General features: G+C 49.4%; 3 protein-coding genes across 4 annotated transcripts; all 3 read right to left on the bottom strand.

Moving 5' to 3' along the window:
• Positions 1 to 20: 20 nt before the first annotated feature.
• On the bottom strand, positions 21 to 8,057 carry pde6d (phosphodiesterase 6D, cGMP-specific, rod, delta). The gene is made up of 5 exons (XM_086048101.1): positions 7,739 to 8,057; positions 3,187 to 3,275; positions 2,976 to 3,101; positions 1,771 to 1,876; positions 21 to 1,376 (listed from the first exon to the last, which is right to left on the bottom strand). Exons 1-5 carry the CDS (start codon positions 7,786 to 7,788, stop codon positions 1,295 to 1,297), a joined length of 453 nt encoding a protein of 150 aa, XP_085904227.1. The 5' UTR covers positions 7,789 to 8,057; the 3' UTR covers positions 21 to 1,294.
• A 269-nt stretch (positions 8,058 to 8,326) lies between these two features.
• On the bottom strand, positions 8,327 to 16,198 carry lonp1 (lon peptidase 1, mitochondrial). The gene is made up of 21 exons (XM_086047812.1): positions 15,601 to 16,198; positions 14,726 to 14,814; positions 14,510 to 14,629; positions 14,056 to 14,203; positions 13,846 to 13,959; positions 13,652 to 13,713; positions 13,364 to 13,493; positions 13,159 to 13,242; positions 13,012 to 13,080; positions 12,135 to 12,286; positions 11,910 to 12,048; positions 11,629 to 11,807; positions 11,456 to 11,543; positions 11,206 to 11,328; positions 11,009 to 11,125; positions 10,747 to 10,887; positions 9,827 to 9,992; positions 9,675 to 9,758; positions 9,183 to 9,310; positions 8,932 to 9,096; positions 8,327 to 8,751 (listed from the first exon to the last, which is right to left on the bottom strand). Exons 1-21 carry the CDS (start codon positions 16,129 to 16,131, stop codon positions 8,602 to 8,604), a joined length of 2,979 nt encoding a protein of 992 aa, XP_085903938.1. The 5' UTR covers positions 16,132 to 16,198; the 3' UTR covers positions 8,327 to 8,601.
• Positions 16,199 to 16,972: 774 nt separating this feature from the next.
• On the bottom strand, positions 16,973 to 22,203 carry rsph4a (radial spoke head component 4A). Of its 2 annotated transcripts, none has more exons than XM_086047323.1 (7): positions 21,898 to 22,203; positions 20,568 to 20,793; positions 19,390 to 19,677; positions 18,159 to 18,608; positions 17,741 to 17,882; positions 17,549 to 17,666; positions 16,973 to 17,340 (listed from the first exon to the last, which is right to left on the bottom strand). In XM_086047323.1, the coding sequence occupies exons 1-7, from the start codon at positions 21,984 to 21,986 to the stop codon at positions 17,106 to 17,108; spliced, it is 1,548 nt and encodes a 515-aa protein (XP_085903449.1). In that variant the 5' UTR covers positions 21,987 to 22,203; the 3' UTR covers positions 16,973 to 17,105. The 2 variants fall into 2 exon arrangements, with proteins under 2 accessions (XP_085903449.1, XP_085903451.1); XM_086047325.1 differs by having other exon boundaries at positions 17,162 to 17,340; positions 17,781 to 17,882.
• Between the last annotated feature and the right edge of the window lie 229 nt (positions 22,204 to 22,432).

Raw genomic sequence — 22,432 nt, forward strand, 5'->3', positions numbered from 1 at the left:
CACACACGCACGCACACATATTACAACAACATGGTTTTAATCCACAAGTTCAGTCTTATTAAAACAAGTCTATATTACACGGTTGACTTAGCAGCTAACAAAAAACAAAACCAAATAAAACATGATCAAATAAAAATGACTGGCTGGGAATGTACCACAACAACAAAGTGTAACGTGGCAGTCTGGTCCAGGTGAATCAAACAGATGCGTCGTCATGGCAACACCAATTCAAATTCACACCTGGCTGACTAAAAGGTTAGAAGACATTTGATTGGTAGAGGACACGTCACACTTCACAAGTCGCCTAAAACTTTATGTTCAAACGGACACATGGTTCTGCTCGCTCGTAGATGTACAGTAGACCCTGAAATCTGCAAATAGTCCTTAGAACTGCCACTAACAAAAAAATAAAAGAAATCATGAAAAAACATGATATTTGGTCTGGGTAGGGTGGAAACGCCCCCAGACACACACACACAAATAAGTCAGATGTTTCCACATATGACCGGTGAGAGTTCCCTGCAAAAATCAGTAAATAAGTGAATTTGCAGATCTCAAACCACAAATATGCTGTGATATTATTTCCCAATTAAAACATGGCAAGGTCAGATAGTGGACGTAGGTTTTTAATGTGACAATAGACTTACAATTAATTGAATTAGATCAACAAATTTAAAAATGAAAAAATAAATTGAATTTCTCCCTACTCCTTTTTGAACAAGCAGTACATGGTGTCTCACTATTGGGGGATTTCTACATTTTTGTCAGCTCTGGTTTGCAAACTTAAAAAAAAAAAAATCATTTAACAATTTGAGGAGGATTTCTTTTTTTTTCCTTCTTTTTTTAAGCAAAAAGTAAGACAGGCCACACTTTGCCCATCCTTGATCCCTGCATGTTGTCCTTTCCCTTGTGGGCCTCACAGAGACCACCAGAGGGAAACAAAACACAGACCTAACGCCAGAAGCAGCCCCAACAGGCGGAATGTTCTACAGAATGTCCAATGAGGGTTTAATCATGAAATGGAAAGTGAGCGCAAAGACATTTTTGTTCCTGAGTGAATGCAAGCAAGAAAAAAAGAAAAGAAAAAGCATCGTTCGTTTGTTTTTTGTATGTTAAAAGCACAAAAGGAGCGTCGGGCTGACTTGGGATCAGTGCGCGTGTATTTACAGTCACAAAGAGACGGCGTATCCGCTCCCCTGGTGCCAGTCGGGTCCGCGCGGTCGAGCGCACGCACCAACGTGGCATTATTTGTCGGCGGCGGGACGGGACGACGACGGCGGGACGGCAGCGGACGTCAGACGTAGAAGAGGCGTACCCGCGATGTGCTCACGTGCAGGTCGTTATCGAAGAACTTGGTCTCGATGATCACGTTGCCACTGCACCACCCAAAAAAGAAAAACAAAAAAGAAAAAAAAGTCACCTAACTGCGGTACATTTCAAATACGGGCTCTGCCACATATCTAATCAAGAAGTAAGTCAGCCAAACACCAGGGGGCGAATTCATGGTTAATGCTTCCTTCAGTTGCCTCAATGACAGTAGTTGAGGACCTCCCATTTCTTCAGTTAATCAACTGCAGAGGGGTAAGGCATGGATTTGCAGAAATGCAATTTGGTTTTGACGCCATTTGGGGTTTTACAGGAAAACAGTATTGGGACACCGATAGGATATGTGAAGAAAATGCAGACTTTGGCCAAAAGTAAGGGTTAAGTGCTTCTTGGCATCATTAGATGAAGGATGGTTGAAGGAACAACAAGTGATGACAGACTCACGTTAAGACGTTAGCTGGCATCATCTGCGACTCGGGCGCCGCTTCTATCAGCGACTGCCACGTGTTGGTCGAGTTGGGGATGACGAAGCCGAACTCAAAGAACCACTCTGGACACGGAGACACACGGGCAGACACGCACGCACGCACACTCTTGAGCTCTTTGTATCTGCGGCGGTAATGAGCACCCTGGGAAAAATGCTCTGTAACTGCCTTCAAGACAACAAGTAGCAGTCATCTTGTATCTCACATGGTTAGCCAAAGAGCTTCATAGCCCAAGGCATTTTTTTTTTACTAATTATCATGATCTCACAAATAAATGTGCTGGCTAAAAATGTGGTTTTCTCTTGATGACTTTGTAGAAAAATCAGCCACCCGGGTCACAGTGAAGGTTGAATCGAGACAACGGGACTCTTGGTTTGTTGTGTTTTTTTTCTCTGTTTTCCAAAAACACTGAAAAATGGTAACAATAATGCTAAGAGGCTAACAACATGGAAATCGGAGGTTTACAAACTTTTGGCGTCCGGTGACCCCCTACCGAAGAGAATTTTTTTCCCAGGAACACCTCATATTCCCAATTCCAATTTAACAAATGTGTAATCCAAGAGGACACAGAAAAAAAAATTGCTTATAGGGGGGAAAGGCCAACTTATGATAAATTCATACTCTTTAAAAATGGTGTAATGAGAGAATTAAGAGGTATGTTTTCACAATAAACAGTTAATCTTACAAGAATTAAGTCGCATTGTTCCCCGCGAAGAAGTCGTAAAATAATACCGGCTTTGTTTTTGTGCTCTTTAATCAATGGAAGCGTTAAATTAGCGACTGAATGCATTTTTTGTTTAGGCAGTATAATGTGGACATGAGTGTGCAATATCAATATAAGCTATAAGACAACTTGAACAAAGCGGTGCCTGCCAACTCAAACAAGCTGGCGTTTTTTCTTCTTCTTCTTTTACCTCCTGTAAATTTGTCATTTTGTCACTACGAGGACTCCACCTGACAGCGACGATATACATATACATGCATAGTGTATATATATATATATATATATATGGAAAAAAATGGGCTTCCGACGATGCTTAGTGCGACTTTTTTGACACAGCATAATTGATTGCTAATGACTTTGTGGAGCCAAATTTGTGAAGGACTAACGCAAGGCCTGTGTGCTGCATTGTTGCCGATGAGGATGATGAGGATGAAGATCACCTTCTAGACACTGTCCCTTGAAGAAAACTTTCTGCTCCAGGCGGAACTTCTCCAACTTCTCCGAGGAGGAAAAGTTGAGCTCTCGGGAAACCGCTTTGCATTTGAGGATCTTTTTGGGGACGCGAGCTGGAGGAGGCAGAAGGCGAAGACAAAGACGAAGATGAGCGCGTCAAAGCAGACGTGCGCTTTGACGCCCGGACGGCGAGCGTACCTTCGTGTTCCACGCCGGGAACGGAGAGGTCCTCGGTTCCCTGCCACAGAACTTTGCCTGTCTCGGCATCTCGGAGGTTCATCCAGTTTCTGATGGCGGGAAGTTAAGCGCAGACTCGCATGCAAAAAGATTTGGACAAGTGGGAAAGCATCACGTGTGGACTCAATGTTGGGACACAAACAGGAGGCGAAGACAATGTCAAGTTTGGACTAAAGTACGGCGACGGGAAAGAATGTTGAGTGGATAAAAGGGATCGGGACGCTGACAAACACGAAGACAACGCGGCGACACCTAAAAAAAAAAAAAATAAATACATAAAAAAATAGTGGAGGAAATGTGGACTTTAAACAAAAGTAGTGAGACACCCGCAGCACAGGAACCAGTGAAGAAAAACATATGTTGACATGTGAACTTGCTAGCATGATGCGACTTGGGCCAATAAGATGCCCCTTTGACTGAAACCAAAACCAAAAGGCCTTGCTCACTCTGAGCTTGGCAGAGGTAGACCAAGACAAAGGACGGGCCCAAATGCATTCTAAGGCCATGCCAATACTGCAGGTCAATTCTGATCGATTTTTTCATGCAACGTGAACAGTACAATCCAGTTTTTGCACTTTAGTTTCTGGATATAAACGCAATACGAAACCCCTCGGCAACTACTGTCCGTCTGGTCGCGCTCGTCTGAACTCGACGTCTTCAGAAGGCCAAAAAAACATGACGATTGTTCAACGAAACAGACAAGCAACGGCAAACAGTTCCTTGCAATGTGAATGTAGCCTCAATATTTCTCCAATCATTTGCACCCGCTCATTCAAAGTGACAAACTCGCCACGGGCCGTTTAGGCGGCGGCGCTCGCTTTATATGGACAGCGGCCATCAGGACCAGATGGCCGCACCGCACACCGACGGGACAGCTCGCATCACAAAGCGTCAGCTACACAACAAAACACACACACACACACACAAAGGCAGCATCTTCCAGAGTCATTGGCCGCCATTTTCTGGCTCACAGCAGACGCTGACATCACCCTGACATCAATTTGCAAGGTGGCCTGTTGCTTCCATTCTGGCTGCACTTATGCGCCTCAAACTGGCCAATTTTGCAAAAAAGGGCAAAGACAGCAGACAAAGGCCAACAACTCTGAAGCGCCAAACTCCTTCACATTGTGGACGATTGTCCACTTGGGCGAAGGGGCCGGCGTCCCGTCACCTGCTGCAGGCAGCACTCAGTGTCACGCACACGCTGGACTTGAGCGCATCTGCCGGGCCCTTCACCGACCCTCGGACACAAAAGACGCACGCGAAAAGACAAACCCTTTCCGCACCTGCTGGCTTTGACACATGGCACACAAAAACGTCTGATTGGCCGGGGCTGAAGGGTAAACACATTTCATCCATGAATGCGAGCTTTTCCAAGATGATTCTTTTACATTTTTGCTTTTGCGCCTTCCGTAGTTCAAAATCGCAGCCGGGCCAATGTGGACTGCTTCTACAAACAAAATCGCTGTCAGCAGGGTGGCATCCTGGTCCGTATTTAACGTCATTTTGTAAATGTGTATTTTCCACTTGTTTGGGTTCCTTATGCAGACCCCCCCCCCCAAAAAAAAACACAAAAAAAGCTGGCAATTTCAATATGAAATGTGTTTTCAGTAAGTTCTTCAAGTGGAAATACAGCAAATCCTGGAAGGGGGAAATGATGTCATTGTTATTTGCTTTTTCTATAAGCGAACAGGAAAACGGTGTCCAAACTACATTTGTCCGCTTCTTGACTGCACCATTGCTTTGCCTCTTTTTGCACCCGGGTGGCCATCGTGTCGTCAAATATCGACGCGGCAGCCCCACCCCTCGCGCCCCTCGACGTGTGCTGACTCGCCAGGTTCTGCTAATCCGCTCAAGTGGGGCTAAAGCCGACGTCCCGCATGGAAGCCGCCGCAAGCGCAACGGGCAAAACGTCTCGTTTGATCCATACGACAAGCGCCCAGACTACATTTTCATGAAGAGGTCGTTAAATGCTCACGGCGATGGCGGCTCACTGGGGACTCATTAACACGCGCGCGCACGCGCGCACACTCTGGGGAGGCGACCATGTCGGGACACAAACGCCAGGGAGAAGCTTGCAGGACAAAATAAGAACAGCTTTGTTCTGTTCTCCAGGAAAAAAGAAGAAGAAGAAGAAGAAGAAGAAGAAGAAGAAGAAGAAACTCCATCGGTTGTTGAGCGTCACACCAACATGCGCGGCTCAATTGCGTTCAGCAGGAATTTCAAAGCTTGATGTTTTAGTAAGCAGCGACAGAATATTCTTACAATCTTTTTTTACAATTGGGAAACTTGGAAGCACTCTTGAAAACTACGACAGGTGCAACAATGAACCAATGACTCACCAACTAATTGATAGTCAAATGACGACCAATCACGGCTGACCTGTTTTCTGAATCTGAGCCGTGATTGGTCGTTGTGAGCAGTTGCGATGTCATTTTCAGTCGACAGAAGTGACAAAATGGCCGCCCCCTGAGATGTCTAAAAACGGGTGGGTTAACTCTTATTTTACAAACGGAATATTCAACCATAATGCCGTGTTTCAACTTGTGGGCCTGCATAGAACATATTTGTGGGAAAAAAAAAACAGGTTTGGGCTGACTTCCCCTTTATTAAAAGGCAATTGTAAGTAAGTGTTGCAGGCGTTACCCTTTGGCGGCTATAGCGTGGATTCATTGTAAATGTGTTGTGAACGCTCTTGTGTTCTCGCAGGCGCTAAATCCTGTTCCGCTGGATTTAAGTATGACCTCGCCGACACGCACACACGAGACAGACACACACACTTGCACTGATCCCGGATCAGCTGCTGTGCTTCCGGCAAGCGGGAGCAGGAAGCGAATGTGACTTTTCTGGAGCGAGGGGTCACGAGAGGACTCGGTCCAGTCGTCCAACGGCAGCGACGCAACGCGGCAGCGGACGGGGAATTTTGGGCTCCGGGACAGCTGCTTTGGATTAGTACGTGCCGGACGGATGACGAGCGAGCGTGCGAGTCTGCTATGTGAAGCACTTTGCTAGCACTCGATCAGGGTGGCTTCCCTTTTGAGTTGGAAAACGGACACATGGGCCGGTTCATTTACACATGAGGGGAAAGAAGAAGTCGCTTCTTCTCATTTGTAACGACTTTATCAACGACAAATGTAATTATGACTAATAACCCAATGATCTCATAAATTAAGTGTTACAAGTATGCAGTGGAATCAAGGCCGGGTCTAGACGGGCATGTACGAGGGGGCAGCCACAAGTCAGTGTGCTCCAGCACTTTTTACCATGTCTAAATGACAAATCCAATCACTTGGATGCGGTTCGTAGTTTACTGCTGCTATTAGAAACCTGAAACGCGCTCATTTGCATACTGAAGGGTGATTGGAAGTTGGCCCTCATTGGCATCCCAAGTTGGCATCCCATATTGTGCATCAATATTAATAATGGTGGTGGTGACTCGAATAGAGAAGCCAACGCCAATTGGCCATCACAAACGAACGCCGAATAACAATTTTCGGATTTGAGTCAGAGTGGGTGACGTCATAACAACAACGCTTACCAGTGCGTATCTTATTTATGTCATTTCTCCCTTCACGCTCACCCGCCTTCCATCGTCCTCTCTCGTTACCGTCACAAACTTTTTTTCTTCTCCTGGTGTGGCAGCAACACACTTCTGTAAAAACCCACGAGACAATTGTGATGAAAAAAAATACACCTAAGTAGAGCTATGATAAATTTTCAAATCTACAGCGCAATGTAGTAGAATACAATTTTCAAATCACAAATACTGAAACTTGGAGCGGGAGTCTGCTTCATTATAGTTTTTATTTTTTATTTTTACAATTGTATATTTTAGGGATTCATTGATAGTGTCTCGATAAGTGGAGTTCTTACGCCACACTTTTTTTGTCAAGTTGTCGCGGTGACCGCTTAAAAGACCGCAACTCAAAAGTGTTACTAAGTTAATAAGTCTAATTAAAGTAGATAAACGTCATCGGAATTCATGGTTCATTTGAATTTATTTTAGCGCAAGACAAACCTGTAAAACGAACAATATATATATATATACATAGTAAATCTGACCTTGTTTAGTGTAGTAGTAAAGTTCAATGTGTCTGTGAAAAACTACATGAGACAAAATAATCACCAAATCGCTATCGTAATAAGGGCGGGGGGGGGGGTCGCAATCAGATTCTTTTTCAAAATCCGTTCGCCTTTCGCAAAAGTGGCAACGCAGTGTGGGGGGAACCGTGAGAGGGAAGTGTCCGCTTGTAATTTGTGACGAGACGCTCACCGGGAGGACAACACAGCTGGGCTGGACACGGAGGCCCCAAAACATCCGGACACCAGCCGCAACTGACCACCAGCACATCGCATCGCATCGCATCAATCACCATCCTCACTTAGCCATTATTTTAGCATCATGGCTAGCTGGCTAGTTAGCTTGCGGCTAATCAAATTCAAATGCGAGGCTTGCCCGCGCGCTCACATTTGATTTGATTTTGGCGAGTCACCTCCAAAAGGAAAAGGATACAGTTTGAAACCCTTCAAAATTTCCTTGGCCCTGTCTTCGTCTGAAGACATGACTCCGCTTCTCTCCTTCTCGCTTGTCGCTCTCGAGTCGTCCCGCGAAGGGTTCAGGGAAGCTCGGAGCACAGTGCTGCCGTTTGTGTTAGCTCCCCGCGATGTTAGCTAGCAAGCCGGCCGCTCGCCTGCTAGCGGACGTGCGTGGAAATGTGCCCGAAAACGAGGTTGCACTCGAAATGCGCTTTGGGCTTAAGAGTGCGTCGCCGCGCTCGCCGCCGCAACAGCAGCAGCAGCAGCAGCAGGCTAACCCTGAGCCGATAATGCAATCAGCTAAATATAGCCCAGCCACATGACTGACGGCCAGCTCGGCCAATCGCAGACGGCGGTGACCTCTCTCCGGCCAATCGAGGCGCGTGATGCCAACACGTGGGGAGGGGCCGAGCGCGATCTAGACGCGTCACCAGGGGCAACCGCAGAAGCACTCACCGACACACACGCGCGCGGACTCCGATCAGGCAGGGGACTCATTAGACATTGGCGATAAGAAAAAGAACGCGACATTTGAACACTTTAGGAGTTAATAGAAAGATCACAATTTCGTTTTCACCATCAATTTTATATCAATTTACTCAAGCATACAATGACAATAATATAAAATAAAAAATATGAATCATAATCATCTCTCAAAGAAATTGTCCACAGCCGAGCATCACGGGAGCCACAGCTGACCAGGCTGGCTGCCAGCAAACCAGTGACATCACTTCCTGTGTTTATCACAGCTCCTCATCGGTCGGCACGTCGGTCGTGACGCCGCCCGCCAAACTGGACCAAGTGGACTTTAAAAACAGTCGGTCGGCCCGGAGGAGGCGCTTAAGACCGAGGGAAGACCACCGGGTAGATTTGACTGTAGTGGTCCACAAAGTGAACCTCCAGGCCCTCCGTGATGTAGTCCGGCAAGTCCGAGAAGTCCTTCCTGTTCTCCTCCGGCAGGACGATGCACGTCACCCCGGCGCGTCGGGCCTGACCGGCAAACAAAATCAAAGAGGCGTCAACATGTCCGTGCGGCTACGCGCCACTGCGACATCACGACAAAGCGAGTCTCGTGTTGCACGCGTGCAAGTGCTGCAAATTGTTGGTGCATCCAAAGTACAAAAGGCAAATGTTGTGCACGTTGCGCCAACATTTGAGCGTGCGACTCACTGCGATGGTTTTCTCCTTGATGCCTCCCACTGGTAGGATCTTGCCCGTCAGGGACACCTCGCCGGTCATGGCCACGTTGGGACGCACGGGCCGAGCGGTGGCCAGGGACAACAGGGCCGTGACGATGGTGCAGCCGGCGCTCGGGCCGTCCTTGGGCGTGGCCCCCTGACACGAGCAAATCAAAGAGGAAACACTTCCAGCGGGGAGGTCTCAAACCTTCTTCTTCCTCCGTCTTGTCTTTTGTTGCTCACCTCCGGAACATGAAGGTGCAGGTGAGAGTTGAGCAGGAAGTTGTTTTCTGGCTCCTGCTGCATTAGGAAGGCTCTGGCGAAGGTTGAGGCGATTTTGGCGCTTTCCTTCATGACGTCGCCCAGCTGACCTAAAGGAAAAGTGGTGGAAAATAGCAACGGCTAGTTACAGTTTGATAGCTGTATGAATGTTGTTGGGCCAAAGCCACAACTAGGGCTGCTCCATTATGGAAAAAAAATATGAATCACGATTATTTTGGTAATAACTGGAATGACGATTTTTCAAACCATCTTTTTTTTGGGGTACAAACATAAAAAATAGAAGGACAATTACATTCTTTGGAAACACTAGGATTATTTAAGTTACTTTTGGACCAAACAAAAATGATCAAATGAGTTATTATAAAATAAGAAGGCTGTGAAGTGTCCCCCCTCCCGCTGTCAAGCGCTGTTCGCGGTCAGTTAGGTGTGAGCTTTGGTGTGTTCTTTGCTGACCTGTGAGCTCCAGAGAACCTTCTCCTTTGTCATCTTTGACGGAAGGACGACGCACCGACGTCTCGATGAACAGAGTTGAGCCTCCTGCACACGCGACAACACCTGTAGTGTGTGTCTGTGTACGTGTGTACGCGTGTGCGCGGGTGACTCACCCATGGCGGTCCAGGCCAGCCCCATGACGACTCCCGGCGGCGTGACGTCGTACATCCTGTCCACAGTGAAGACGGGTTTCCCGACGTACTCCTGAAGGTTTTCCGAGGAGACGCTGACCACTTGCTGCTGCCCGCTGACGATGGAGAAGGCCACCTTACGGAAAACCTGGCCCACCAACGCACCACATCAGACATGGCGCGCATGTGGATGGAATGCACCGTATAAATACCACTTGCCTTGCCTTGCCTTGCCTCAAGATATGCTGCCATTCGCTAAACATGCAAGGTCTGATTGAATTCCCAAAAACAAAGAAAAGCAAATGGATTGACACCATCTAGTGGTGATAAAAAACAATTACACTTACTTACTTGGACGACATGGAAAGCCCACCTGACCTCATTTTGATAGCAAGGAGCAACAATTGTTACGTTAGGTGACCCTACAATAGGAAAATAGCCAACAACGTGCCCTTATGGGTGCATCATCATAATAACTACGAACAGCTAATGCCAATGTTAGCGGGCTAATGCGGCTAACTGATCCACGAACATTGGAACTGCATAAGTGCAAGGACAGAACATTTCCTACTTTACATTATTAAATCGGCGCTAAGGAGAACATCAAAGAGCTAAGTAATAAGGATTGAAAGACAACTAGGCTCTTATTTAGCTGCGACCGCACCGGACCACAGGAAACGTCTGGAACTTTATTATTATTATTATTATTACAACCTCGGGGTGCTGGTAAACGACAACGGTAAACGATGTAGAATACGGGGGGATGATTTTGGATTTTATGGGGAGCGGGTCTAGAAATGACGGTATTTGGTCCTGATCCAAATGAAGGCCTTGAAGGACGGTCCGGCTTACTGCGGTGGATGTCGCGGTTGAGATGACTTTGTGAATTAAGGGCCGCTTACCTTTTCCACTTGTTTCTGCAGGTTCCTGACGCCCGACTCTCGGCAATACTGTCGGATCAGGAGACTGAGCGCTTGGGGCGAGATGGACGCCTTCTCCTCACTCAGGCCGCACAGTGAGCGCAGCTGAGGGACAAGGTAGCGCTGGACCACACCGGAAAGCAATCATCATCATAATCATCATCGTCATCATCGTCGTCATCGTCATGAGGCGTTTTCCAGGCTCAAACGGAGGCAAATTCCATCCTCCAATCCACAGCGTTACCTCGGCGATGGCCAGTTTTTCCTGAGCCACGTATCCCGACACGTTAATCATCTCCATGCGGTCTCGGAGCGGTTCCGGGATGGTGTCGGTCACGTTGGCCGTGCAGATGAACAGAACCTTGGACGTGCGAACACCCAGGCGGTCAGAGCGGAATGACGACAGGTTTGACGGAGATGCCGCCCGACACGTTGGCCCACCTTGGAAAGATCCACGGGAACGTCCAGGTAGTGGTCCAGGAAGTTGGCGTTCTGCTCGGGGTCCAGAAGCTCCAGCAGAGCCGAGGACGGGTCGCCCTGATAGCCGCGGCCCATCTTATCCACCTGGCAACCACACGTTAGGAAAATGTCTGAACATCCGACTGGAACCTTCTCAGTCCAACAAGTACCGAGAACGAAACCGTCCCAGAGCTTGAGATGAAAACATGTGTTCAGGCACGTCAGCGCTGACCTCATCTATCAGAACCAGGGGGTTCTCCGTTTTGGTTTTCTTCAGGCACTGGATGATCTTCCCTGGCATGGCACCCACGTACGTCCTCCTGAGCATGTACACAAACGCGTTGGGAGAAAAGCGTCCAGCTGACAGCGTGCCCGTCACGCCAAACCAGGCTCCGCCCATCCCACCTGTGCCCTTTGATTTCGGCCACATCCGTCATGCCGCCCACGCTGAACCTGAAGTACTCGCGGTTGAGCGCGCGGGCAATGGAGCGGGCGATGGAGGTCTTGCCCACCCCCGGGGGGCCGTAGAAGCACAGGATCTTGCCCTGCGTGGACCCTCGCAGCTGACTGACCGCAATGAACTCCTGCACAAAGCCACCGAGGAACAAATGTCAGCAACACACACGTGACGTCGCGTGTGGCGTGCGTGCGTGCGTGCGTGCGTGCGTGCGTGCGTGCGTACTGACCAAGATGCGCTTCTTCACATCATCCATCCCGTAATGATCTTCCTCCAGAACCTCCTTGGCTCTGTCCAAGGCCAGGTTCTCCTCACTGTTGGTGCCCCAGGGCATGCTGGTGAGCCAGTCTAGGTAATTGCGGGTCACACTGAAGACACACACACAGACACACACAGGAGAATGTTGGTGGTGTTCCCGTGCGGTCCAGGCAGGGATGCTGTCAAGTGACCCCACTTGAACTCTGAGGAGTGGTTGTCGAGCAGGGCCATCTTGGTGAGTTCCTCGTTGATGACGTCCATGATGTGCTGAGGGACCGTCCTGTCTTTCAGACGCTCACGGAACTTCTCCTCGATAGCTTCCTTGTCCTCCTTCTCCAGACCCAACTCCTGCACGCAGAAAACACTCGCCTCAGACTCGGTCCTAGATCTGAATTTTGGCCTGTTTTATTGCCGCTTCCCCTCTCTTTCCCCATTCAACTTAAAGTGGAAATCAACCCAAACATATTTTTCCTAGAATATGTGCCCAGCAGGCCCACTAGTTGAAACACGGCATTCCAATTAAAATTGCGTTTGTGGAATATGAGTTAATGGACCCCTTTTTTAGCCATCTCGGGGGTTGGCCATTTTGACGTTTCTGTCGACTGAAAATGACATCACAGTGTCTCGGGACTCGGGTAACGACCGATTGCGGCTCATCTGTTTTCTGAAGCTGAGCCGTGATTGGCTGTTAGCTGAGCACCTGCGATGTCATTTTCAGTCGACAGAAGTGACAAAATGGCCGCCCCCACAGATGGCTCAAAACGGGTCCGTTAACTCTTATTCCACAAAGGCAATTTTGATCAGAATTCAATGTTTCAACTAGTGGGCTTGCATGGATCATATTGTTGAAAAAAATGTTTGTCTTGACTTTTGTTTGAAGTGTTATTTCCACACTGGTATTTGGTTGCCATTTGGTTGCAACTAATCTCTGTCCCTAGTTTAAGATTTTTTTGAAACGTAGGAGGAGGAGTCACATTTGTGAACGTTCCCTTTTCATCTCCATGGATGTTTGTTTTTCCGGGAGCAACAGCGTGAAAACGTGAAATTGTGACAAGGTGGGCCGACTGTGTCACCTTCTTGATAATCTTGAGTTGCTCCTGTAACAGGTACTTCCTGTGCGTCTGCTTGATCTTCTCCTCCACCTGCCGGACGTGACAGACAACAAACGTGGAGCGGGCGGATGGATGACGGCTGCAAGAAAACGACTTTGGAGCGCTCACCTCTCGGCCCAGACGCTGCTGCAACTTGCTGAGCTCAAACTCCTTCTTGAGCAGCGACAGCGCTTTGTACAGACGCTTGGGGATCTGCACGCGCACGCAAACACAAGCGCACACACGCATACTCCTAAAATTAGCATATGATGATGTGAAAAAACATATGGCGCTATCTCAAGGCGAGATGGCGTGGATTGGCGGCGGCGCTCACGTTGGTTTCTTCCAGGACGTCCTGCAGCTCGTGCGACTCGGCCCCCGTTAGTGCGGCGCCCATGTCGCTCAAGTAGATGGGGTTGTCCACCACGCGCTGGCCCGCCTGCATCATCTGCAGAACAGACTCCCTGAGGCGCACGCACACACACACATTAGGTGGGAGGCTCAGGCTCCCCTCAACAACACACACACATACAACATGCCCACAAGCACCTTCTTGCGCACACACAAACAGAAACACACAATCTCAAACATGCGCACGCACAAAACAAGCACACCAAATGACCTGTAGAGGGGGTTGAGCGCGATGATGTCACGGATGGTCTTGACGATCTCGGCCGTCAGCGCCTGCACAGGTAAAAAAAAGGTACACAAACTTCAACTTTCAAGGAAAACCCCAAAAAATGTGCGTGTTTGGATGAGCTTGTTTTTTTTTCACATTTGGATGTTTTGATTTGGATTGTACTTGTGCGCGTCTACCTTGACTTCTTCGGTGACGGTGAAGTGCTGGTGTAGGACGTTGTCCACCTCCACCATGAGGACGCCGGACGAGAGCAGGGGCCGCACTTGTGGCATCAGGTCGGCTTGGGCAATCTGCCCGCCCGCCCAAAAGCACAAATGACAGAAACGCGACATCAGCGACGCCTACAGAGCAGAGGCGCCTGCGCCTGCGCCTGCGCGCGGACCGACTTTGTCCTCCATCTGCTCCTCCTGCCGGCCGCGCTTGGTCTTGCGTCCCGACGCGGCTTTGCCTTGCGACTCGGGCGACCCCGCCCCCGCCGCCGCCTCCTCCTCTTCCTCCTCGGGCTCCACCTCCAGATGCCTGGTGATGCGGACCCTGTGAAGCAGCATGTGGCTCGTTAGCCAAGCTTACATTGGAATTCCCTGTTCCAAGTTTGCATTTGCAAACAATTGGAGCCTGGTGAATAACTGCACGTCTTTACAAAAAAGTACGTTTGTAAACTTTGTGGTGTGTACGCAACTTAAATACATGTTTAGGAACAGATGTATGTTTGTAAACGTGATGTCTTTTTGAACATTGGTATGTTTGTGAACAATTGTACATGTGTACATGAGTTGCTTGTATTGAATGCATTGCGTTTGCGTGCGTGTTCCCTGTACAAGCTCTGGTCCTTCTCCTGACCTGCGGTGGCCCATGACGATCATCCTCAGCTTGTCCCCGAGGTCCTGCATCTCGTGGATCTGCACGAAGGTCCCCGTGGCGTAGACGGCTTCCAGGGACTCCACCACGTCCGACTCGTCGCTGTGACACACACACGCACGGGTCAAACACGGGTCGTCACCGTTGCCGAGGACGGGGGCACGGCGGACAGGAGTGGCGTCGTGACGCGGGACGTACTTGTCGTCTCTCTTGAGGAAGACTCCGGCGTAGGGCTGCGCCAGCCGGACCTTCCTCCTTAGCAGCTCCATCAGGTTTTTGTTTTTCACCTGCCGGAAGCACAACGTCACGAGTCGAAGTTTCCGCAGGGTTCAAACGGGTGAAATTGTGAGTAGAAAAGGGACCGAGCCCTGCTGCAAATTGCAGACATCAAGTAAGGGATACCCATCCAAATATGGTTTAGAAATTGTCCAAACAAATCCTCAAGATGGCGGCAAAACACTACTTTTGTCCGCACCATGCTCCTCAACTCATGTCAACAAAGTTCTTCAGCAGTAAGATGTGACAAGAGCCCAATCAATACTATTACACTTCAATTTTTGGGAAGGCACTGGCTGCTGTTACATTTTTCCTCATAGACATTCAACGCCCAATATTTGCAGGGGATAGGGACCGCCAATCATTGACGGCCATTGAAAATGCATTTGGAATTTTTTTTCCCCCCCTCAAAAAAACTTTTTTTTTTTTTTATAAACATTCAATAATCAATACACGTTTTCCCCAAAAAAACGCAGAAAAACTATTAACAAAACAAAATATTTTTAAAATTGGGGGGCAAAAAACCCCAGCAAATATGCGAATCCACTGGTGGCGGAACGCGAGTGTGCAGTGACAGACTAAAATAAGAGCCTTGGCAGCACTACACTCAAAAGTATGTTTTGATAATAAGCCCCTTGAAAATATGCTTAAAGTAAATCCTTCATGTCTCATTGTCACGTGATTGACGAGCGTTTCTCTCCTATTTCCATGCTGGCATTGACATCCAGTTGTCCAACAAACATTGCATCACCCTGTCCTTGAAAATTGAAACATGACATCATGCTCCTCCTCCTCACCTCGATGATCTTGATGAATCGGGGGAACACCGGGTTCCTGCTCACGGCGATAAGCGGCACATTGGGGAAAACCTCCGGCACCGTCATGGGGGTCAGAGCCGTCATCTGAGCTCCAGCATACGCCGCTCCTCCGTCCTCGCCGCCGCCGCCGCCGCCGCCGGCGGCGGACTCCTCTCCTCCCGAGTCGCTGCCGCTGCCGCCGCCACCGCTCTCCGCGCCGTCCCCGTCCCCGGGAAAGCCGGCGCCGCTCGCCCGGTTCCCGAAGGCTCTGGGGCGGCTGGGCGATGACGCGACGAAGCCGGAACGGACGCCGGCCACCCGCATCCAGCGACGAGGTCCTGCCGTCATGTTGGAGGAGTGAAGGCAGCCGCGGCTGTTGTACACACGAACCGAGCGGAACCCGCCCGAGCCCGGCGTGTGGGCCCGCTGTAAGGCCAACCCGAAGCACCCGGGCGGGCTGACTTTGACATGTTGGGCTGCGTTTCTGTGGAGAAGTCCGGCTGCTCTTATCATGTTCACGCACGCCGCCATGTTTATCTGGAGCTTTCCACGGCGCGTGTGCCGCCCTCTTCCGGCCACACTTGATGACGTCACTGTTGTCGTTGGCAACACACGCCAACTGTCACAAGCAACAGTAAAGCTTGTTTATGGCTGCGCAGTTTCTAACCCTGCAAGTGGTAAATGAATTCAATGTCATGTCGTTATTGACATTTTAATCCTTATTTCTTTTTTGTGGTCTTCCATAATCACTCTTGCCAATGGAATTAAGTTATGTTTCCAGTGGATTACTGTGTTTGTAACAGTCATTGCATGATATTGTTTATTTTTTTATGAATTACTTTGAGTTGTGTTGTGATACACAAACAGTCCTGAAATGTCATATCGTGCATTAATTTATTGGTATATTACATGGGTGGTTTTTTTTTATTATTTGTGTGCTGGTGTGTTGTTTCTTAAGTCTGCCTTTAGATAAAATGTGACATTTGACATATTTTGTTGTTGTTTGAGTTTTTCAAAAACAATTATTTTGTTGCGGGGCATAACACAAGCAGGCCAAATGAATGCTACCTTTTAGATACGAGTACTGCGTAACGCTACCTGTGATAAAATAAACCCATATCCTGTATGAATATTTTAGATTATAATTACAAATATATTTTCGTTATTAAAATTTTTTTTAAAAACTCTTTTGGTCGTTTCAGGTATGCTATATTGATTAGATTTCACAGTGAATCATATTTGACATTTGTATGAAATATTTCAAATGATTAACGTGTGTAATATTTTCTACTACAATGCTACTCTTTGATACATTTTGTGTACTTTATTAGTTCCAAACGTTTCTGACTGACACAATGAGACACAACAAACATTTGTGCTGTATCCCAATTATATAATAATTTAATTCTTGTTTGCTGTCGTAAAATCACGCCTTTTGGCCACTTTCTCAAAGGTTTGCGTCCGGCACACGTTGACATTTGCGACGGCGTAGCTTTCAAGCGCCCTCAGTCGTCCTCCTCATCCTGCTCCTCGTCCGAGTCTCCCTCCTCGGCCTCCTCGGCCGCCTGCTTCTCGTCCAGCGCGTCCTGCAGGGCCTGCTCCTCCTCCACGGTGGGGTCCACGTCCTCGGTGATCTCGGGGGCGCTGGGGTACTCGCTCTGGGGCGGCGGCGGGAGGAGCGGGCTGTAGCCGTCGCCCGGGTACTTCAGCCCCCAGCCCACGTAGATGTTCTCAAACTTCCTGCATAAGCAAACGATTGGGTAAATGAGGCAGGCGACCCGCCCCCGGACGCGTGACTTGGCTCGATTCGGACGTCGGGTGCCAATTTGAGGACTTGCGATCTGCTTGGATAAATCAGAAGTCTCCATCTGATGTTGATCCTCGCCTACTTGACATGACATAAGTGACGTCCTCCCGCCTCTGGTCGGCAGCAAGACGTGGAACTCACTTGGCGTAAGCGTAGGCACACGCCCCCGGCCAGCAGTTGGAGCGCATGATGGCGATGGCGTGCTGGGAGGTGAGCGTGGACGACAGGCTGGAGCTCCACGGAACCGTCTCGAAGATTTCTGCCGGGATCAGGCAAGGTGAAGCATTGTTCCCGTCGCACGCTGCCAAGAGGGAGCGGAGTGGGCCGCCCCACCTGCGTCCTGGGAGAGCGGCGTGAGCAGCGGGGGTCCCACCTCGGGCTCGGGCTCGTCGGGGTCCTCCTCGACCTCCTCGCCCTCCTCCTCGTTGGACTCGTCTTCCGTCTTCACGGCCAAGTTGACCCAGGTGCAGCGGCCCTGAAACGGACGGCAAAACGTCGACGGCAACCGAGGGCACCGGGACCAAACTGCGAGCGGAGACGAAACGTTTCGTGAAAGTGAAAGATGGCATTTCACGCGGCAACGCACACAAACGATGACGTTCGCCGTCGGTTTGTCACTTTACAACCGCGGTGATCTAGAAACATTTACAGCACGACTGAAGGATCGCACGTTCGTACGTTGAAAGTGAAGGATTGGAAACGTTTGCAAGGGAAGGACCCACCGAATGTCTTGAAGATTTTCGAACGGTACCTGCTGCAGGATGTGCTGCGTGTGATGCACCCACGAGGACAAGGAGTCCACCAGCTCCCCGACGGGGACGCCCTCGTATTCGGGGTTCTCCTCGATGCCGTCCTCAGAGGAGCCCTCCTCCTCGGCGCCTTCCTCCTCGATGGCCTGGTAGAAGCCCTGCGGGCTGATCTGCGTGCCGGCCGAGATGCGGGCGATCTGCGCCCGCAGGTAGTTGGCCTCGTTGCCCGGGAAGGGCGGGTAGCTGACGATGGGGGCGTCCAGCCGGCCCGTGAAGAACTTGCGGATCTGGCGGGCCACCGTGATCTGGGCCGGCGTGACCGACGGCAGCTTGGTCCACGGCAGGCCCGCCTCGTTGCACACAAAGTACACAAACTTGTTGGCTCCGGTTCCTTTGGCCTCCTTGGGAACCACGGGGGGAGCTTTGTACGTCGACTGGGGGAGGGGGTCCATCTGCCCACATGGAAATCATATCATTTGTTATTCGGGGTTTCGTTAATATCCATGGGGAAGGTGAAGCAAAATGGGTCCTGAAACAGACCCTCCAGGCACCCCTGCTGTGAGATATTGAAGCAACATAAAGACCCGCTCCATTCTGAGCATAGGAAAACACAGACATTAGCAGAGATGGCCACTTTACCCTATTCTGCGTTCGTGACCTGAGCGTCCATCCGTCCTTATTCATAAAAAGAATCGTCCTGCTGCCCCGTCCGTCCCCGTCCCTTTAAAGTGCTTCCGCCCCTTACATTGAGTGTGAGTCCTCTGGACTTGGAACACACCCTCGGTCTGCCAATCCAGAGGCACTGTCCACGCAATATTGTAGAGTCGTGTCGACCAGGACGGCCTCACAACATCCTTTAGGAAGTCCGGGCGGATCTCTTGGCCACCTCGGTTACTTCAAGCCCAGAGACGGGGGGCGGGGGGCCTGCCTCAGGGACCCCCAGACTCTGCTTCCTCAATGGACGGCGTGTCAGTTGAATTGAGGAGGTCTTTGAAATATTCTCCCCACCGACTCACAATGTCCCCAAAAATATTTTGACTTTTGTTTTTTTTCTAAATAGCTGGCCCGTCTGTTCATTTCAGAAATGCAATCCCGCTCGTCATGCTATAAAGTTACAACACAATGCTATGTTATGTCCCGCCACGTCCACCATCACACCACAACGTCCCTCTATAATGAGGTCATGTATGACATCACACCACAACGTCTGCTTTTTTGCGCTGGGCCGCTCACCTCTCGCTCGGCTTTCTCCTTGGCGTCGACCTCGCGGGCCTCCTCGTCGGCCACCTCCTCGGGCCCCTCCTCGTCCTCCTCCTCGCCCTCGGCAAACTCGGCCTCGGCGATGATGTAGCTCCTCTCGATGCCCAGGATCTTGCCCCACAGGCGGCAGCGCTGCATGGTGTAGGACGACACCAGCTGCTTGAGGGCCAGGAAGACCCGCTGCATCTCCTCGCGGCCCAGGCCCACGCCCGCCTGCTCCAGGAAGTACGCGATCTCGCTCACGTTGGGGAGGGCCGATTCCTGACAGGCAAAAAGTCACACAAAGGCCGTAAGGCCACTTACTTGCACTTTTTGAAAACATACAGCGCTGGCGCCGTTGAATCGAGTCCAAAACTATTCAATGCTTTAGTTCCGTCCGAATGTAAGTCCCCAACTCACGTCAAAGCAGCATTCTGTCAAATGAACACGCCTCAACTTACTTCAACATCGTGTAGTCGCTAGGCACCGGGATGCCACGAGACAGCGGCAAAGCCCAACTTGTGACAAAATGAAACGCCTCAACCTACTTCAACATAGCTCAACCAAAAGCTTTATAACAGCCCGCGGCGTCAAAGCACCATTTCTGTCCAATCCAAATACCTTACCTCACTTCAACATAGTTCCTTGTCATCAGGGTACCACACGATGGCGACGATACAGTCGTTCTCTCACTTCATCACGGTTCCTTGGCGCCGGAATGCCCCAAAATGTTGGCATAGCACTAGTTTTGTCAAAATGCAACGGCTCAACTCACTTCAACGCAAGCCAAGGCTTTACAACTTCCTACACCTGCCTCAAGATGGTATCAAAGTACTATTTCTGTCTCCTCAACTTACGTCAGCATACTTCAATTGTAGCATCAAAGCACTACTTTTGTCCAGTTGAAACTCCACAAGTCACTTCAACATAGTTCCTTGGCACCAACGTAATGTTTTCAATGGCTTTGGGCCGAGCACAAACAACGAGGTGATTTTGTTTCTGCATATAATTAAGATCGGTTCAGTCGTAAATTCCGCAAATCGATCGATTCAGCGATTGTGAGGCCAATGCGGGTTTCACACCATTCGATCTCACTTCTGTGGCCTTGTTGTGTTGAACGCAAAAAAAAAAAAGTCAGCTTGCGACGGAAGTAGCTAGCGCGGTGATCGCACCAGCTCAAACTCGTGCTCGGGGGCGTCCTCGGGCCTGACGAAGAGAACCTTCTGCTGCTCGGCCAGCTCCTCGGCGGCGGTGGTCTGCTGGAGGTCCTGGAGGCTGCTCTGCGTGTCCTCGTACAGGCGCAGCTTCACGTCGTGACTCAGGTCCTCCATCACGTCCACCACGTCGTGAGGACGCTCCTCGATCACGCGCATCAGCAGCCGAGAAAGGTGGTCGTACCTGACAAATTGGGGAACGCCCCGGGCGTTGGTCCGGTAAGACTCATTTAGTATGCTCAACATCACACACACTCAATTGCAGTGTATTAGGTATGCTAGTATGTAAATCTGTGTCTTCTGAGTTGTATTTCTGAGTTACAATTTCAATTTCTTCAGGCGAGATCAGATGTCTGGCAACCAGTAGAAAAAAAAACGGGACTGAGCAAAGTATGGAGCATTTGACCAATATTTTGACAAAAGTTTATTAACGTTGTAATCTTGCATAGTGGAATGTTAATATTTTTCTTGTCTGCGTGTTTAAAGGGGAAGTCGACTCAAACATTTTTTTTTTCAAGCGTATGTTCTATGCAGGCCCACTAGTCCAAACATGGCATTCTGATGAATTAATATTGCATTTGTGGAATATGAGAAATCTACCTGTTTTTAGCTAGCTCAGGTGGTGGCCATTTTGCCACTTGCTGTCGACTGAAAATGACATCGCAGGTGCTCAGGCTCAGGTAACGACCAATCGTGGCTCAACAGAAGTGACAAAATGGCTGCCCCTGACTTGGTGAAAAACGGGTGGATTTTGCTGCTTAACTCATATTCCACAAGTGCAATATTAATCATAATGCCTTGTTTCAATTAGTGGGCCTGCATAGAGCATAATTTGTTCTTGAAAAGATGTTTAGGGTGACTTTCCCTTAAAAACTACACCCGTTGTCTGGCAAAAGGCCGACGCCATGCTTGCCGGCGGATGTAAAATTGATGACGTCAGACTGCTTTGACGTTTACCGTCGTGACTGCGTGTCGGTGATCAACGGTAGCCGACAGAGGTCATACAGTCAGGAACGCAAACCTACACAAATTAGTTAACGATAATGCTATGTGCCACTCAATAACAATGTCCTTTACATAATTGCTTCATGTAAAGTACACGCAGCCAAGGTTTTCGACTTTTTATATACTTCGCCAACTTTCTCCCAGTAGTCTACTTTTCTCGGCCACGGTAGCAAAGTAAAGGTGGCGAGACCCACTCACGACTTTTCCCCGCACTTTGTGATATGAAAACTCGAGTGGAAAAGTGAAAGCTACTAACGGAAGAGCAAATGACGTTTCAACTCACAGGTTTAAGTTGCTTTTGCTGCTGCTCTTCATGAGGAAAGCTTTGAAGGAAGCAGCAACCTGCAGGCTGACCTGCTGCGTTCCGTCCATCTTGGCTGGCTTCCTTCCACACCTTCGACGGCAGCAAACTGGAGACGCTTGGCACTCCAACGCACTTTTCCTCTTCCAGACAAGTGAAGACGCTCTTGTTCCCCGCCGACACGCACGCCAAGCGAGTCAAAGAAAACGAGGACGCCACTCGTAAGAGCCTAGAAGGCCACCGCTGTTGCCATGGAAACAGAAACACATCCCTTGCTAGCTAATGAGGAGATGACGACACAGACTTCCCGCGGCTCCTTAAAGTCTTTCGGGCATTCAATGCACGATTCAAAACACTAGGCCTAATTGGCATTAAAATGTCTTACAGCAATCATTCATCAAAAGTCCTCAAAATGTGAACACCCGATAAGTAGGCTTTTGTTATTGTAAATCGTCTCAAAGCTCAACATATATTGACATTACTAAGAAAACAATGCTCCAAATGACCCTCGTGTTGA

Source organism: Filicampus tigris, chromosome 12 (genome assembly GCF_054856515.1).
Source record: "Filicampus tigris isolate MCC_2025a chromosome 12, RoL_Ftig_1.0, whole genome shotgun sequence".
NCBI lineage: Eukaryota > Metazoa > Chordata > Actinopteri > Syngnathiformes > Syngnathidae > Filicampus > Filicampus tigris.

What these genes read in the sequence shown, in the direction of transcription:
- pde6d (XM_086048101.1), bottom strand. Translation starts at nt 7,788, where the DNA reads ATGTCTTCAGACGAAGACAGGGCCAAGGAAATTTTGAAGGGTTTCAAA. An exon ending in ATTTTGAAGGGTTTCAAACT is followed by an intron (nt 3,276 to 7,738) that starts GTATCCTTTTCC and finishes TCCCGCCATCAG; the next exon opens with AAACTGGATGAACCTCCGAG. An exon ending in ATGCCAGCTAACGTCTTAAC is followed by an intron (nt 1,377 to 1,770) that starts GTGAGTCTGTCA and finishes TGGGTGGTGCAG; the next exon opens with TGGCAACGTGATCATCGAGA.
- lonp1 (XM_086047812.1), bottom strand. Translation starts at nt 16,131, where the DNA reads ATGGCGGCGTGCGTGAACATGATAAGAGCAGCCGGACTTCTCCACAGA. An exon ending in AGGAGCAGATGGAGGACAAA is followed by an intron (nt 13,960 to 14,055) that starts GTCGGTCCGCGC and finishes GCGGGCGGGCAG; the next exon opens with ATTGCCCAAGCCGACCTGAT. An exon ending in GCCGAAATCAAAGGGCACAG is followed by an intron (nt 11,544 to 11,628) that starts GTGGGATGGGCG and finishes GTACATGCTCAG; the next exon opens with GAGGACGTACGTGGGTGCCA.
- rsph4a (XM_086047323.1), bottom strand. Translation starts at nt 21,986, where the DNA reads ATGGACGGAACGCAGCAGGTCAGCCTGCAGGTTGCTGCTTCCTTCAAA. An exon ending in AGCAAAAGCAACTTAAACCT is followed by an intron (nt 20,794 to 21,897) that starts GTGAGTTGAAAC and finishes CCAATTTGTCAG; the next exon opens with GTACGACCACCTTTCTCGGC. An exon ending in TGTGCCTACGCTTACGCCAA is followed by an intron (nt 17,341 to 17,548) that starts GTGAGTTCCACG and finishes TTGCTTATGCAG; the next exon opens with GAAGTTTGAGAACATCTACG.